Consider the following 18,183-nt stretch of genomic DNA (forward strand, 5'->3'; position numbering starts at 1 on the left):
TCACATCCACATCTGGGCCACATTCATTACAGTGGTGAAGTGGATGGTTCACAGGATTTCTGACTGCGTGACTGGCCACTCTCATAATTTTGCATATTCCCATGGAATCGATCGACAGAACATGATGAAAGACATTTCTTTTGTCTTCGACAGTCCATAATATATTTCTTATCACTCTAATTAAGACTAAATGCGTGACTGTGTCCCATTGAGTTGACGTCATAGAGCCAGGCAAGTGGCCTCAGTTGTACTCTGTCAGTACTAATACTCCACATCACCCTCGGCCTTCCTGTCTTATCTCCTCGTATCAACAGATCCTTCTCTCTCAAATCTGAATCCAGCTTCCAGTTCTTTTCCACTCTCAACTACTCGCTGTGAGAGAGATTGTCATGTTTTCGCCCCTCACTGGGTAAAGAGGTTTCTCATGAAATCCTTGTTGGATTATTAAAGTCCTTCATCATTTAAAAGAAAATTCCACCAGATCCCCCTTGAAAAGCTTCCCAGCCTTTCCTGAGTTACATGCTCCCAGTTCTATTTTTGTTTTGTAAATTCACGTGAAACGTTTTCCCCTATTTCCTTAGTCTAAATGGAACTGGCAAATTTTGACAGCGCTCGCAGTGGAGTCAAACATTAGGTTGAAGTAAGTGAAACGGATCTTGCTCCTTTTCAGTTCTATTCCTGTCGAAAGGAAACCAAATATGGGTCATGCCTTTGCAGAAATATATTAAGTTCCTTTTTGTGACTTTAGAGACAGGAATTGTTGAAGGAAATCTCGGACGCAGACCTAAAGAACTAACCAAATTGACTAAATCTCAATATATATATTGGGAAGCAGCCAGTCCGTAAAAAACAAACGGATCGCTACTGCTTCGAAACAATATGGTTCAGCAAGGGTTTATACAGGGTAAAAACAATGACTGCAGATGCTGGAAACCAGATTCTGGATTAGTGGTGCTGGAAGAGCACAGCAGTTCAGGCAGCATCCAAGGAGCTTCGACATCGACGTTTCGGGCAAAAGCCCTTCATCAGGATACAGGGTTCAGTTGATAATTTGCTGAACTAAACGCAGTACTACAAAATAGCCACTAGATGGCCAACTTGCATTGGCTTGAAGCAAAGTTGAGGTCTTGCCAAGAGTGTACATTAAAGGTGTGATGTTCTTCGATTTAAGTTAATACTTTGTATTCACATGCTGATTAGCGACAATCTACGGATAAGGTATTCCACGAGTTTTGCAGAAAGCACAGCCAGGGTCACTTGAGGGTAAAACTCAAACCAAGGCAAGGCAGCACCAAAACTTGGGGAAAAACAGAGGCCATTTAGGAATGGACCCGAATTCTTCACTGAGCACTCTCTCTTACCCCACGAGTCACAAATTAACAGGCGGTTATATGAGTTTTACTTCTTGCTTAAGCTGACACTTAATTGCGGACGGTCATTCTATTTAGTACATTGTTGCAGGAGTACAGAGCAGAGATAAGCAGCTGTCGATTTTCGGCAATGCTTTCTCTCTTGTGGATAGACTTTATCTCCTCCCTGTGAGGTCAGGTCAAGCTGTGATACCGAAACTGTTACACGGTTAGTATCAACAATTATTTTAGTTATGATTTTCAGGGCAGCCTAGTAAGGCACAAAGAAAATGGCTTCCGGTTAGCAAGGCCACAAAATGGCTTCCACAGGAAATATGGGAATATCATCAAGGATTCGGGAGATTGGAGCAACTGATCTTCTTGTCTTTAGATCATAAGAATCATTGTGGCAGATCAGAGAGAGAGAGAGAGCCCATTCAGTCCTCTGAGGTAATGCTGGTTCTGTTTAGAACAGGTGTCAGTTCCTGTTGTATCCCAATAACCCACCGAGTTTGTATCTATCAAGGACCCTCCAATGTTTAAAAAAAAGGTATGAAATTGTTGTTCAGGATGATAAGCGAATGGAATTAGCGACATTCTACAGATAAGGTATTCCAAGAGTTTTGCAGAAAGCACAGCTAGGGTCACTTGAGGGTAAAACTCAAACCAAGGCAAGGCAGCACCAAAACTTGGGGAATTCATATTGGACATAATTCAGAAGAACCTTCCAATCTAAAATCCATCCATGTTGTTAAAGTCTGAAAAGTTGAGATGATTTGAATAAGTTGATCTCTTTCCTTGGGAATATTTGGATTGTTTGCCCTTTTTTTTGTTTTAGGAAACCACATTTGATAATCAGATCACAACCTGAAATATCAGGATCACTCGAGGAGATGCTGGCACAGACATCACTTTTGATAAATGCACCTAGAAGTCAATGTGCATCATAATGTTGGGCTAGTAGTGGATGTGCAGATGAAGTACGTTGTACTTGAAAGAAATAAAGTGCAAGTTCACGGTGAACCTGCACGACTAAACGAGCGGGTCCCAAGCACATGGCAGCTCTTCGAGAAATAGCCAGAAATGAAATGGTTAATGTGGCCGGTGGTAATGAGATAGCATTGTGAAATCTTCAAGACGATGACGGCATTCTCCCGAGAGAAACTGACTTTAATCAAACGGGAGAGAAATCAATCCATGGGCAATGGTCAGGAAGGCAACGAGTTTAATTCAGAAGGGTTTAAACTTTTTGAATTGGGCTGAATTAAAATTGAGCTGTCTAGAGGTTAGATATAGCCGAATAAACAGAATGGAGAACATTTTACATCCAGGTTTGATCTGTTGCTTGAAGATCATGTGTCTGTGGATAAGTAATTTATAACTCACGGCATTCCTTTAGGAGAAGGAAACATTGAGTCGATGTGAAGCAGCAGTGGTTACAACAGAACTGGAAAATAGCAAAGTGTAATTAAGAGGTGGGTTAGAGAGAGAGAGAGAGAGAAAAAAAAACTATACCCCTGAAGTAAGTAAATGTCCTATTCAGTTTTCTTTTTTGCCAATCAGCAGGTATTAATTGAAATACTGTCACTAGACTTTTTTTGTTTGAGTCATTAGCATCGTTGGTGAAACCAACATTTATTGCCCATCTAATTGTCCTGGAAGAAGTAATGGGAGTTGCCTATTTGAATGACTGCAGTCCATTTGTTGTTGGTAGATCCAGTGTCATTAGGTAGAGAATTCCAGGATTTTGACCAAGCGAGACTGGAGGAACAGAATATATTTCTGAGCTGGGGTGGTGTGACGCCTGGAAGGGATCTAGCATTCCTATGTACCTGTTGCTACTTTGCTTCTGGATTGCAAATGTTGCATTTTTGGAAGGTGCTGTTGGAGGATCCTTGCTGAGTAGTGTATGTTGTAGATGGAACGCACTGCTGCCACTGTGCATTAGTGGTAAAAGGAGTCTATGTACAAGGAGGTAGTTGGGACGCAGACTAAGATGGCTGCTTTGTGTTGGAGGGTGTCAAGTCTGAGGCAAGATTTTTGAAATAACAAGCAAACATTGTCCAATGAAACTGTCCACAAAGCAAACGTTTAGTTTCTGACAGTAACCTCCGGATAGGACAAGTGAATGGAAGGTGGGCAAGTTGGGAAATGATGGCAATGTAGGAATAAAGACATGTCCTGGGGATATTCACAGCAGGTTACAAATCATTAGAAAGTGATAACGTGAGACCCCTTCAGGAAAAAAAACATTCTTCCATCAACCCCTATTACACCCTTCCTGACCAATGGATGTTACCTGTGATTATTGAAAATGAAAATTAACATTTTGTCAAATGCTTCCATGTCTTCACTCTTGGTGAATGTTTACCGATAACCCAGAACTTTCTCTTACTTCTACCTGGTGCATCCTGTATGGTTTCAGCAGAAGTAGACAAAGGCTTCTCATGTCCCTGCTTCCACTGCTCCTTTGATTTGATCTCTGTGTGGTCGATTGCTCAAACATGGTTTTATCTTTACCAACTTAGGGGTTAACAAGATTCACTTCCAATCAGGAACAGATTGCAGCTTTACACTAATCTTCAATTTGAAGCATATTCCCAGCATCCAACATAGCTCTTCCTTCACAGTCATAAACAAGAGTTCTGGGTCCAGAAGGTCTGAGCCCGGGAAGACCATGGCAGGTGTACATTTCCGAGACACTGCACGATTAAATCACACCGGGCCTTTGCTATCAGCGAAGAGGGATGAGAAAGACCAAAGTTCCATTTGTTCCCCTCAATGTGCTGAGGCTCAAGTTCTGTTGCTGCAGTATGCTCCCCTGAGATTGTCCTTTCTGAGTTCCTGGTGGATGTTAAACATTCAAGCGAGAAATACAACCATCTACAGCAAGTTGCTTGAACCATCTACAGCAAGTTGCTTGAAGCAAATCGGATTTATTTGACACTTCTCCAGAATATCAAACTCCAGTCGAATTTGTAAAGTTAACACCGGAAACAAACTCCAAGGGCCAGCATAAAAACATCTGCAAGTTACAACACAGATCGAGGCCATTTGGCCCATCAAGTTTGTGTTGGCTGAAATAGAACGACACAGGCTTGACAGCTTTCTGGACTGACCACTGGACAAACAATTTAGATTGTGAATTCTGCCCCTATTTTAGTTTCATTTCTTGTTTCAATTTGTTTCTTTGTCAGCTGCTGGCACAAATTTTGTTTCTTTTTCTTCTCCAGCCCCAATCTCCATCCTCTGTGACCTTGAAAGACTAATGTTTCTGCCATTTAATCCCTTGTGCCTTCCCCCGTGACAGACCATCTTTTTTGTCCTTGTCTCAGCCCCTCTCCTCTTGCTCAAAATCTGTTACATTTCTGATGTTTCCCAGGCCTCTGTGATGTCACCGTGTCCCCTGGGTCAGTGGCACGAGTTTCAAATTCTTTTCCTCCAGAGAGGATCTGAAAACTCTGTAGGTGCAGGGTCCCCCAGATTTTAGCTTGAGAAAGTGCATTCATTTCAGAGGTGAGCATTTTGAGCCTTCACCCAAAATTTTCAGCTTTTAGAGCTGTGCTCTAGATCTAACTGTGATCCTCCCACAGTACATATGGGCAGGAGAATTGATGTTTCGGGCATAAGCCCTGATAAAGATATGTAGATTAGATGGATTGTCCCAGTGTGCAGGTTCGGTGGGTTGGGGTTAGCCATGGTAAACACAGGATTATGGGCTTAATGTGGATGAGTGGGACTGGGTGGAATGTTTTGCACAGTCAGTGCAGGAACGATGGGCTGAATGGCCTCTTTCTGCACTGTCGGGAAGCTGTGATTGTAACCAGTTGCGATCATGGTCATATTTCCTAATGTCAGCCCAACAAGTAACTATTTTCAGTTTCACATTCTTCTATTGTATTTTTGTAGGCTCGCACTCATTCTTTTACCTAAAATCAGAGGTTTCACACCATATTGGAGGGCGAAGATTCAGTTGGAAAACTTCAACCAAATAGCTTATGGAATTGCCTAACTTATTGTTACCAGAGTAACATTGGATTTTGACCATTGGAAAAAAGAAAACAGCTCCCAGGGTGAATAGAAACCATACTCATTCTCTGTGTACAGTAAAGGCTTTCGGTGTGGAAGAAATGGATTGAAATGAGTTGTCGAATTTAAGCATGCAAACATTCAATGCAATGTAATGTACATGTATTGTCGTGGATGAACAGCATAAGAATAAAGGGTTTCAAAAATGAAGGCAAACTTTGAATATTTATGGGCCATTTCTGTTGAAAGACAGAGATGTGACAATTCTCTGGCTTGAAGAGGAAAATTCTGGACATTTTTTGAAGAGCTCTCTCTTGAAAATGAATTAAATAAATAGCTTGTGAGGCCTTGGTGTTTATTTTAGAAGTTGGAACAATGGAAGCAGCAGGAATTGTGGGGGGTGGGGGGGAAAGAGGGGAGGGGCAGTCTTCCACAGAAACCAGGCTCTCAGTTTACCTTTCAGTAGTTGTTGTGATTTTGTACTTGGTTGTGGAAGCTGCCATACCTCCCTCTCTCTCTCTCTACCAGGGAGTTCTCTTGGATATTCTTGTCTCGTGAACAGGAGAAACAGCACATTTGAGATCATGTATTTACTGAATTTGCCTTTGCCAACGAGGAGTTTACGGGATTTTATGCATTTAATCAGTTGTAGCTTCGCAATTAAGTAATGCATTTGCGTGTTAAGCTTTCCACGAGTTAAAAGTTATACCAATTCATTGTTCTTTCAATTGTTTGCATTTTGACACAATAAAGTGTGTTTTGCAACCAGAATATTTCATCTTACACATGCCTTTAAAAACAATGATATTTATTTGATACTATCATGACAAATAAATGAAAAAAAACATGAGGAGGAATTTCCTTCCCTGCTAATCCTCACCATTCCTCGTTTCAAATCCTCCTAAAAGCCTATGTCCTTAACTGGACTTCAGTACACCCTCCCAAAATCTCCTTTGACTCAGCATTTTCTGAAAAGTACCTTAGGTGACTTTCCTAACGAAAGGTGTCAACTGAATGAATTAACTCAGATTTTAATAGTCTGGTGAAGGTATTTTATTTTTTAAAAATCTGTGCAAATAGGGTTTGGTTACAGGTCAGACATGACCCTCTATCAATGACAGATCTGAGTGGCACAATGACTTATTCCTTTTTCCATATTCTAAATAAACTGAACCCAAGCACAGGTAATAAGCGGAAAGTCAGGGATGACATGGTGATAAGGCAGAATATTAAACTCCCAGTCCAATTTGTGGCATTAATATCATCAGAAACAAACTCCAGTGGTCAGAATTTTAAAAAAAACTTACAACAAAAATTTGAGGCCATTTGGCCCATCGTGCTTTTGATGGCTGAAATAGAATTATCCCAGCTAATCCCATTCTGCAGTCCGCAGCCCTCTATTCTCTGGGATTTCATGTCTATGTATGTCTTTTTCATCACTGTGATGAGGGTTGCTGACTCTAACATCCTCACAATCAGAGTTCCAGTTTTAGAGTCAGAGACATACAACATGGAAAGAGACCCTTCGGTCCAACTTGTCCATGCTGACCAGCTATTGCAACCCAATCTAGTCCCACCTGCCAGCACTCGGCCCCTATCCCTCCAAACCCTTCCTATTCATATAGCCATCCAAATGCCTTTTAAATGCTGCAATTGTACCAGCCTCCACCACTTCCTCTGGCAGCTCATTCCACACACGTACCACCCTGTGTGAGAAAAAGTTGCCCCTTCGGTCTCTTTTATATCTTTTCCCCCCCCTCATCCTAAACTTAAGCCCTCTAGTTCTGTATTCCCCGACACCTGGAAAAAGACTTTGCCTATTTATCCTATCCATGCCCCTCACGATTTTGTAAACCTCTATAAGGTGATCTCTCAACCTCCGACTTCTCCACCATCTCTGGGTGAAATCAATCCTCCCCTCCCGCTCTGTGAATTACTTTCAATCTGATATCTCCAGTACTGATCTATCAAAGATTAGCTCCTTCTTATCCACTCTATCGAGACTCCTCATAATTTTAATCACATTAATTAATCTCACCACAGTCTTCTCTGTTTCACAGAAAACAACTCCAGCCTATCAAATCTTTCTCTCAGCTACAATTCTCCAATCCTGGAAACATCCTAATCAATCAGTCTCCGTTGTGTTCTCTCTAGTGTAATCACAATCGATCCTGGAACGTGGGGACCATAACTTGTACAGCACTTTCGGTGCGGTCAAACTAGTGTTCCCGACAGTTCTAGACTCACCTTCCTGTTCTTATGGTTGTCTGGACACAAGAAGTGTCATGGTTTTACCTCATGGAACTGGAGCTGTACTGTATAGTACCCCACCATTTGTTTATTTCTTAACTAAACCAAAATAAACTTCAGATTAAAATAGAGATTCGTCTCCCCAGTCAACTTCTTCCATTGTACTGAAGGCATCTTATTTTTGGGGAGTTCACTAAAATGTTTTATTATGTAAGCAGGATGGATTTTAAATTTGCCGTAAAAAATTTCAAATATCTTTACTGTTACAATTGCTTCAATCTAAATTTCTGGATTAGGAACCTAGTGATAACACGAGGCCATTGTCATTATATATTGCAATTAACTCCCTGCCATGGGGAAAAATTCCAAAACACCCTTCCTGACCACACTATGGGCATATCTACATAACAGGTACTGCAACATTTCAAGCTGCAGCTAACCATCACCTCTTCATGGGAGAAAAGACAAGCAATAAATACAGATCTATGCAATGAAGAGCAGATCACACAAATGAAGAAAAATGGTGGTTTTTAGATATATGGCGTGCTTGCACAAGCTTGGATAATTTTCTTTGGATATGGGAAGGTTAAGCAATTATTTCGTCATTATAGGTTTATTCCTCGAAGATGTCATGTGCAGAGATGGAGAAATTATTTACACTGGTAGAATGTTTGGTAACCACAAAATTCAGCTTTCAGATAATTAGCACATAACGTAATATAAAGACATGGAGCTAATTTTACTCAGCAAAGTTCAGGGAAGCTGGAAAAGACTCAATGATAAGTGCAAGCAGATTTAACTGGCATTCTGAATACCGGTTTGGAATGTCACTTAATAGGCAAACGTTTCGAGGCCACATTATCCACACAAAAAAAAACCTGCAGAGGCTGGAGTTCTGAAACAAATACATCACTGGAGAAACTTTGCAAGTCTGGCTGCATCTGTGACACAAAAACAGAGGTCAGGTTTCAGGTCCAGTGACCCTTTGTCAGAGTGGAAGGTAGCTAGGAAATGGTACTATGTATGTCGATTAATGTGGGGGAAGGGAGGCTGATGAATGGAGACAGAGCCCGAGGAAAGAGAAAGAAAGGAACACAGATTTGGAGGACTGCGGGTCAGGGAGTTGGGGTAGATTCACAGTAAATCTGGAGTGATACACTACAGTTCCAATGGACTGAATGGCCACCAGCCTCTGTGCCCAGTGATACTGCACCATTCACTGTGAACGATGAAGTTCATCCCAGGGCAGAAACAGGGAGGAATAAAACAGAAATTACCAGAGAAGCTCAACAGGTCTGGCAGCATCTGTGAAGAGAAATCAGAGTTAACATTTCAGGTCCAAAAACCTTTCCTCTGAGGAAGCTGCTGAACTTTTCATCAGAACTGGTTGACCAATGAGTTCCCAAGTAACTGGAGAATTTCTGTTGGTTTTTGTTTTGAACTCCAGCTTCCACATTTCTTTGTGCTCACGGGAAGCATACTGATTATCCCATTCTGAGTGACAAAAAAAAACTCCAGGAGATCCCCACACTTGTCGGAGGTAAGGATGGAGGAAACAGGGGAGATGGACAGCCTTTCAAAGTATTTGAGACTGTTTTAGCAATAAGGTAAAGAGTTCATGTACACTAGCTTAACAAGAAAAAAAAACTGATCCGTATCACTTTTCTTGCAAATATGTAAAAGGACATGTGCTGTTTACAAACATCAGAAACAGGCCCAGAGAACATGGTATGGATTTTAGAATTAAAATCCCTACAGTGTGTGGAAACAGGCCCTTTGGCCCAACAAGTCCACACTGACCCGGTGAAGAGTAACCCTCTGAAACCACTATATTTACCACTGACTAATGCACCTAGCCGACACATCACTGAACACCATGAGCAATTCAGCATGGCCAATTCACCTAACCCACACATCTTTGGGTTGTGGGAGGAAACCGGACGGAGCACCCGGGGAAACCCACACAGATACTGGGAGAATGTGGAAACTCCACACAGGCAGATGCCCATGGCTGGAATTGAACCCAGGTCCCTGGGGCTTTGGGACAGCAGTGTGAGCTACTGAGCCACCGTAGCATTATGAATCAATTCCTCCAGTTACTTGGGAACTCATTGGTTAACCAGTTCTGATGAACCACTTTTCATATACCGTGTAGATGGACACTCTGTACTCAGTTAACAAACATTACCCAGACCTACACTACAGGGATACAACTGCTATGAACATTTTATTTACAAATTCAGCAGCTTTAATTGAGCAGGGGTTAATAACAGCAGTAGAAATAGCCCAAAGACCACAGTTCATTCCTTACTTTGAGCTCGAGCAAAATCCTTCAACTGTGGTTGTTTTTTTATGGATTTGCTGGTGCGTTAACAGTTTGGATGACCGAGTGAATCGCCTGCCGCACAAGGAGCAAATGAATGGCCTCTCCCCAGTGTGAACTCGCTGGTGTATCAGCAGGGAGGTGGAGTCAGCAAAGCCTTTTCCACACGCAGAACAGGTGAATGGCTTCTCTCCAGTGTGAATTCGCTGGTGTATCAGGAGGTGAATGGTCTGAGTGAATGCTTTCCCACACTCCGAACAGGCGAATGGCCTCTCCCCGGTGTGAACCCGCTGGTGTCTCAGCAGGTTTGAGGAGTGAGTAAATCCCCTCCCACATTCCGAACAGGTGAACGGCTTCTCTCCGGTGTGAACTCGCTGGTGTACCAGTAGTTTAGACGAGCGAGTGAATCCTTTCCCACATTCAGAACAGGTGAAAGGTCTCTCTGTCGTGTGAACCCGCTGGTGTTCCAACAGGTAGGATGACTGAGTGAATCCTTTCCCACACACAGAGCAAGTGAATGGCTTCTCTCCAGTGTGAACACGCTGGTGTCTCAGCAAGCTCGACGACAAAGTGAATCCTTTACCACACGTGGAGCAAGTGAATGGCCTCTCCCCATTGTGAATTCGCTGATGTATTAGTAGGCTGGACGACAAAGTGAATCCTTTTCCACACGTGGAGCAAGTGAACGGTCTCTCTCCAGTGTGAACGAGCTGGTGTTTCAGCAGGTGAGTTGTCTGAGTGAATCCCATCCCACACACAGAGCAAGTGAAGGGCCTCTCTCCAGTGTGAACCCGCCGGTGTTTGAGCAGGTTGGAGGAGAGCGCAAATCCCATCCCACAATCAGAGCAGGTGAATGGTTTCTCCCCCGTGTGGCTGCGTTGGTGAATTTTCAGCTGGGATGGGTAAATAAATCCCTTCCCACAATCCCCACATTTACACAGTCTCTCCCCAGTGTGACTGCGCTGACGTACGGACATTTCAGATTAATCTTCCAGGACCTTTCCGCGCACAGATGATACGTGTTTCTCCCTAGTGGAAATGGTGCTTTTTCCTTCCGTGTTCAAGATCCTGAGGTAAATAGATCGAGATAAACAGAGTGACTGTCAGAACTGGATGTGGCTTCATTCGAGATCTCTAACTGCAAATTAAACTTTTAGTTGAAAATAAAAGTAGGGAGAGAGAGAGAGAGAGAGAGAGAGAGAGAGAGAGAGGGAGAGAGAGAAAGAAATCAGAAGAACATACACAGGTTGTGAAACTTAGAAGTTAATTTGCTAAATTGTGGAGCCAACATTTGGAGAAACTGGTGGTTTATCACGAAAACTGAACTGGTTCCTAAATGCCTTCAGGGAAGGGAAGCAGTCCGTGCTTACACAAAATTACAGAGAGAGAGAGAAAACAAAAAAGGTGGAAGGAAAGTCACATGGATCTTGCAGCTACTCCTGAACTGCAGGCTTTTCTTGTGAAGTTCCTCTGGTTTTTGTAATAGCAGAAGCTCAAAATTAGTTTTTCAGCTTTTATATTCAAATAAAAAGCGAAGGAAAATAATGCAGAGGAATTTTTTTCTCCCACGTGGAGTGCGGGGAGAGGTAGTTCTATGTGTTGTTGAGTGTCGATGGCTCTGGAGAGAGATTTTATTTTCTGTTTATTCGAAAAACAATGTGACGATAAAAATGACTTGAGATTGTAGAAAAGGTCTGTCCACGTGTCTGTTTGACAGCTCTGGAGATAGATTTTTTTTCCCCCTCTGTTTTCACAGATAGCAGACTTGAGGAGGAAGCTTTTTTTCCAGTTCATGTGGGTTTCAGCTAAGGGCCTGACTATTTTAAAAATTTTAAATGTTTAACGTTCTTTCTCTTTCACATGCTCAAGATTAAGTTCTGTCGGTTAGGAAGGGTTTGTTTAAAAAAAATACACACAAGGTTCTTTAAAGAGTTTCTTCTTTTCAATCCTAATGTCACAGAGCATACATGAGACAGTGTGATAGTCAGTAGATTCAGACAAGTGGTTATATAGCAGGATCAGTCAGATAGTTAGTGGCTGTCATGAAAGGTAAGAAAGTAATTCAGAAGTCTGCTGTGGTTATTCCTCCTTCAAACAGATATTCCATTTTGGATACTGTTGAAAGGGACAGTTCTCAGGAGGCAGTCAGATCTTGGGCGCGAAGAATGAATCTTATGTTCAGCAAGGTTTTTCCAAGAGATAAAAGAATTATTGTTACAGGGGACTGTCCAGTCAGGGGCACAGATTTTGCAGCCATGAGCTTGAATCACGAGGGTAAGAAAAGGTAGCAAAGAGGCACTTTATCTGAATGCTTGTAACATCTGTGACAAGATTGAGTTAATGGCACAAATCATCTCCTTCAACAGTGCCCAAAATGGAATATCTGTTTGAGGGGGGGGGGGAATAACCACAGCAGACTTGTGAATGAGTTTCTTACCGTTCATGACAGTAACCAACTATCTGACTATGAAAGAATCAAAAAAGGAAGGATAACTCAGGAGATATTATTTGAGATGTTGGAAATCATGAGGGTAAGAAAGTGAGCATAAAGGCACTTTAACAGGATGCTCACAGCACTCGTAACAAGATTGAAGGGTTAACGGCACAAATCATTGCAAATGAATAGGATTTGGAGACCAATACGGAGACATGGTTCCAGGATAGTCACGACTGGGAGTTAAATATCCAGGGGTACCAGACTATTCAGAAGGGCAGACAGGAAGGTAAAGGAGGTGGTATAGCTCTGATATTCAAGGACGATATCAGGGTGGTGCTGCGAAATGATATAGGTTCTATGGAGAATGAGTCTGAATCCATTTGGGTGGAAATTAAAAATTCTAAGAGGAAAACGTCACTGGTCGGCATAGTCTACAGGCCACCAAATAACATCATCACATTGGGGCAGGCAATAAACAAAGAAATAACTAATGCCTGTAAAAATCTTTTGAAATTCTCTGAAGGCATTACAATAAAGGTGGACAACGGAGACCCAGTGGATGTGGTGTACTTAGATTTCCAAAAGCCTTCGATAAGATGCCGCACATGAGGCTGCTGCATAAGATAAGGATGCATGGCATTACAGGCAAAGTATTAGCATGGATAGTGAATTGGTTGACTAACAGGAAGCAAAGAGTTTGGATAAATGAGTGTTATTCTGGCTGGCAATCAGTGACTACTGGTGTGCCTCACAGATTGATGTTGGAACTGCAACTCCTTACAATTTATATCGATGAGTTGGAGTTTGGGACCACAGGAAGGGGATCAAAGTTTGCAGATGACACTAAGACGAGTGGCAGAGCTAAGTGTGCAGAGGGCTGTGAAACTTGGCAGAGGAACATAGATACATTGAGTGAGTGGGCAAACATCTGACGGATGGAGTACAATGTTAATAAATGTAAAGTCATACATTTCGGTCGGAGTAACAGTAAAAAGGAATATTACTTGAATGGTAAAAAGTTGCAGTGTGCTGCTATGCAGAGGGACCCTGGGTGTCCTTGTGCATGAATCACAGAAGGTTGGTCTGCAGGTACAACAGTAATTAGGAAGGCAAATGGAATTTTGTCTTTCATTGGTAAAGGGATTGAGTTTATGTTGCAAGGCAAGGCCACACTTGGAGTACTGTGTGCAGTTTTAGTCTCCTAACTTGAGAAAGCATGTACTGGCACTGGAGGGAGTGCAGAGGAGGTTCACTATGGAGTTGAGAGGGTTGACTTATGGGGACAGACTGAGTAGACTGGCATTATATTCATTGGAATTCAGAAGAATGCTGGGGGGGGGATGGATTTTGTCAAAACATATAAAATTATGGATAGAATAGATTACATCAAAGTAGAGTGGGAGCAGCGGCCAAGTAAAAGTGAACCCGGGAGACTACAGCTAAGTAAGACAGTTTGTTTTAAAATTACTTACCTGTAGCGGGCAGCAGTGTTTTCTTTCTCTCTCTCTTCACAGAAAGAGCGGGAGCAGCAGAGGAAGTGACGGCAAGCAGAGGGGCAGCCGGGAAGGAGAACAGGGAGTATAAATACTCACCCTTTAACACCAAAGGTCATTTGAGTGGGAGCAGCGGCCGAGTAAAAGCGAACAGCTTTGGAAACTGTTGGGGGGGACAGCCTTGCAGATGTAAGCTGCAGTGAAGGGGTCTGTGGCGTGAGGTCTGGCTCTGAGACTCAGAAGGGAAAAGGGGGAGAGGAGGAGAGCGCTAGTTATAGGAGACTCTCTAGTTAGAGGGATGGACAGGCGGTTCTGTGGACATGGGCGAGACTCTCGGATGGTTTGTTGCCTCCCGGGTGCCAGGGTCCAAGACGTCTCGGACCGCGTCTTCAGAATCCTTAAGGGGGAGGGTGTGCAGCCAGAAGTCGTGGTACACATTGGCACCAACGACATAGGTAGGAAGAGAGGTGGGGAGGTCATTCAAGAGCTCAAGGAGTTAGGCTGGAAGCTAAAAGCTAGGACAGACAGAGTCATCATCTCTGGGTTGTTGCCGGTGCCACGTGACAGTGAGGCAAGGAATAGGGAGAGAGTGCAGTTGAACACGTGACTGCAAGGATGGTGTAGGAGGGAGGGCTTCAGGTATTTGGACAATTGGACTGCATTCTGGGGAAGGTGGGACCTGTACAAACAGGACGGGTTGCACCTGAACAAGAAGGGCACCAATATCTTGGGGTGTAGGTTTGCTAGCACTCTTCGGGGGAGGTTAAACTAATTTGGCAGGGGAATGGGATCCGGACTTGTAGTCCGGCAAGTAAGCTAGCTGTGTGTCAGGATGTCCAAGACTGTAGGGAGGCTGTGGAGAAGGTAGCACTGACAGGGAATACTTGCTGACACAGAGATGGGCTCAAGTGCGTATACTTCAACGCAAGGAGTATCAGAAATAAGGTGGGTGAACTTAAGGCGTCGATCGGTACCTGGGACTACGATGTTGTGGCCATCACGGAAACATGGATAGATGAGGGACAGGAATGGCTGTTGGAGGTTCCTGCTTACAGATGTTTCAGTAAGATTAGGGAGGGTGGTAAAAAAGGAGGGGGGGGGGTGGCATTGCTAATTAGAAATAGTATAACAGCTGCAGAAAGGAAGTTTGAGGGGGATCTGCCTTTGGAGGTAGTATGGGCTGAAGTCAGAAATAGGAAAGGTGCAGTCACCTTGTTGGATGTTTACTATAGGCCCCCAAATAGCAGCAGAGATGTGGAGAAACAGATTGGGAAACAGATTTTGGAAAGGTGCAGAAGCCACAGGGTCGTAGTCATGGGCGCCTTCAACTTCCCAAATATTGATTGGAAGCTCTTTAGATCAAGTAGATTGGATGGGGCGGTGTTTGTGCAGTGTGTCCAGGAAGCTTTTCTAACTCAATATGTAGATTGTCCAACCAGAGGGGAGGCCATATTGGATTTGGTACTCGGTAATGAACCGGGACAAGTGATGGGCTTGTTAGTGGGTGAACATTTTGGTGATGGTGACCACAATTCTGTGACTTTCACCTTGGTTAGGGAGAGAGATAGGTGCGCACAACAAGGTAGATTTTACAATTGGGGGAAGGGAAATTACGATGCTGTAAGACAGGATTTGAGGCGCGTAAGTTGGGAGCATAGGCTGTCAGGGAAGGATGTAGTGGAAATGTGGAACTTTTTCAAGGAGCAGATACGACGTGTCCTTGATATGTATGTACCTATCAGGCAGGAAAGAAATGGTCGTGTGAGGGAGCCTTGGTTGACGAGGGAGGTTGAATGTCTAGTAAAGAGGAAGAAGGAGGCTTACATAAGGTTGAGGAAACAGGGTTCAGACAGAGCAGTGGAGGGATACAGGATAGCCAGAAGGGACCTGAAGAAAGGGATTAGAAGAGCTAAGAGAGGGCATGGAAAATCCTTGGCGGATAGGATCAAGGATAACCCCAAGGCATTTTATGCGTATGTGAGAAACCTGAGAATGACGAGAACGAGGGTAGGTCCGATCAAGGACAGTAGTGGGAGATTGTGTATTGAGTCGGAAGAGATAGGAGAGGTCTTGAAAAAGTACTTCTCTTCAGTATGTACAAACGAGAGGGACCGTATTGTTGAAGAGGAGAGTGTGAAACGGACTGGTAAGCTCGAAGAGATACTTGTTCGGAAGGAAGATGTGTTGGACATTTTGAACAACTTGAGGATAGACAAGTCCCCCGGGCCTGACGGGATATATCCTCGGATTATGTGGGAAGCAAGAGAGGAAATTGCAGTACCGTTGGCAATGATCTTCTCGTCTTCACTGTCAACGGGGGTGGTACCAGGGGACTGGAGAGTACCGAATGTTGTGCCCCTGTTCAAAAAAGGGAATAGGGATAACCCCGGGAATTACAGGCCAGTTAGTCTTACTTCTGTGGTAGGCAAAGTAATGGAAAGGGTACTGAGGGATAGGATTTATGAGTATCTGGAAAGACACTGCTTGATTAGGGACAGCCAGCACGGATTAGTGAAGGGTAGGTCTTGCCTTACAAGTCTTATTGAATTCTTCGAGGAGGTGACCAAGCATGTGGATGAGGGTAGAGCAGTGGATGAAGTGTACATGGATTTTAGTAAGGCATTTGATAAGGTTCCCCATGGTAGGCTTATGCGGAAAGTCAGGAGGCATGGGATAGAGGGAAATTTGGCCAATTGGATCGAAAACTGGCTAACCGGTCGAAGTCAGAGAGTGGTGGTAGATGGTAAATATTCAGCCTGGAGCCCAGTTACAAGTGGAGTTCTGCAGGGATCATTTCTGGGTCCTCTGCTGTTTGTAATTTTTATTAATGACTTGGATGAGGGAGTCGAAGGGTGGGTCAGTAAATTTGCAGATGATACGAAGATAGGTGGAGTTGTGGACAGTGAGGAGGGCATTTGTCATTTGCAAAGGGACTTAGATATGATGCAGAGCTGGGCTGAGGAGTGGCAGATGGAGTTCAACCCTGCCAAGTGTGAGGTTGTCCATTTTGGAAGAACAAATAAGAATGCGGAATACAGGGTTAATGGTAGGGTTCTTAGTCAGGTGGAGGAACAGAGGGATCTTGGGGTCTATGTACATAGATCTTTGAAAGTTGCCACTCAGGTGGATAGAGTTTGTAAGAAGGCCTATGGTGTATTATCGTTCATTAGCAGAGGGATTGAATTCAAGAGTCGTGAGGTGATGTTGCAGCTGTACAGCACTTTGGTTAGGTCACATTTGGAGTACTGTATGCAGTTCTGGTTGCCTCACTTTAGGAAAGTTGTGGAAGCTTTGGAGAGGGTGCAGAGAAGATTTACCAGGATGTTGCCTGGAATGGAGAATAGGTCGTACGAGGATAGGTTGAGAGTTCTAGGCCTTTTCTCGTTGGAACGGCGAAGGATGAGGGGTGACTTGATAGAGGTTTATAAGATGATCAGAGGAATAGATAGAGTAGACAGTCAGAAACTTTTCCCCTGGGTACAACAGAGTGTTACAAGGGGACATAAATTTAAGGTGAAGGGTAGAAGGTATAGGGGAGATGTCAGGGGTGGGTTCTTTACCCAGAGAGTGGTGGGGGCATGGAATGCGCTGCCCGTGGGAGTGGTAGAGTCAGAATCATTGGCGACCTTTAAGCGGCATTTGGATAGGTACATGGATGGGTGCTTAATCTAGGATAGAAGTTCGGCACAACATCGTGGGCCGAAGGGCCTGTTCTGTGCTGTATTGTTCTATGTTCTATGTTCCAGAGAGGATGTTTCCACTGGCAGGTGAAACTAGGACAAGAGGGCAGAGCCTCAACATTAGTGGGAGCAGATTTAGGACTGAATTAAGAAGAAACTTCTTCACCCAGAGTCATCAATCCATGGAATTGCCTGCCCAGTGAAGTAGTCGAAGCTACTTCAGTAAACATTTTTTAAGCTGAGGTAGATTTTTACTGAACAATAAAGCAATGAAGGGATACAGTGAGAGCGCAGGTAAGTGGATCTAAGTCCATGTAAAAATCAGCCATGATCTTATTGAATGGCAGAGTAGGCTCAAAGTGCTGGATAGCCTACATCTGCTCCTAGTTTTTATGTTCCGACAGTACATTACTTCCTGGTGCGAAGGTCATTAAATAATTGAAGCATATTGTCAAAGGAGAGTGAGGGGCCCAAAGTTGTTGCACACATTGGTAAGAGTGGCATAGCTATTGAAAGAGTTAAGGATTTGCAGAGTGAATCTGGGAGATTAGGTAGAAAGTTAAAAAGCAGAACCTCAAAAGCATTTTAAAATCTCTGGTTGACCCTCAGAGAGCAAAAAAGC

General features: G+C 43.5%; 1 protein-coding gene and 1 long non-coding RNA gene across 2 annotated transcripts in view; one reads left to right on the top strand and one right to left on the bottom strand.

Annotated features, from left to right (window-relative positions):
* LOC140461091 (uncharacterized) overlaps positions 1 to 18,183 on the bottom strand; it is a 63,463-nt gene that overhangs the window by 37,715 nt on the left and 7,565 nt on the right. Inside the window, exon 3 of the mRNA XM_072555867.1 lies at positions 9,938 to 11,019. Within this exon, the coding sequence (XP_072411968.1) occupies positions 9,938 to 10,928 (991 nt within the window). The 5' untranslated portion in view covers positions 10,929 to 11,019. The remainder of the gene's footprint in view (positions 1 to 9,937; positions 11,020 to 18,183) is intronic.
* LOC140460207 (uncharacterized) lies at positions 1,156 to 5,588 on the top strand. Its single transcript, XR_011953910.1, has 2 exons — positions 1,156 to 1,218; positions 5,259 to 5,588. It is a non-coding gene; the product is annotated as an uncharacterized lncRNA (long non-coding RNA).

Source organism: Chiloscyllium punctatum, chromosome 36, assembly GCF_047496795.1.
Source record: "Chiloscyllium punctatum isolate Juve2018m chromosome 36, sChiPun1.3, whole genome shotgun sequence".
NCBI classification, from domain to species: Eukaryota; Metazoa; Chordata; class Chondrichthyes; order Orectolobiformes; family Hemiscylliidae; genus Chiloscyllium; species Chiloscyllium punctatum.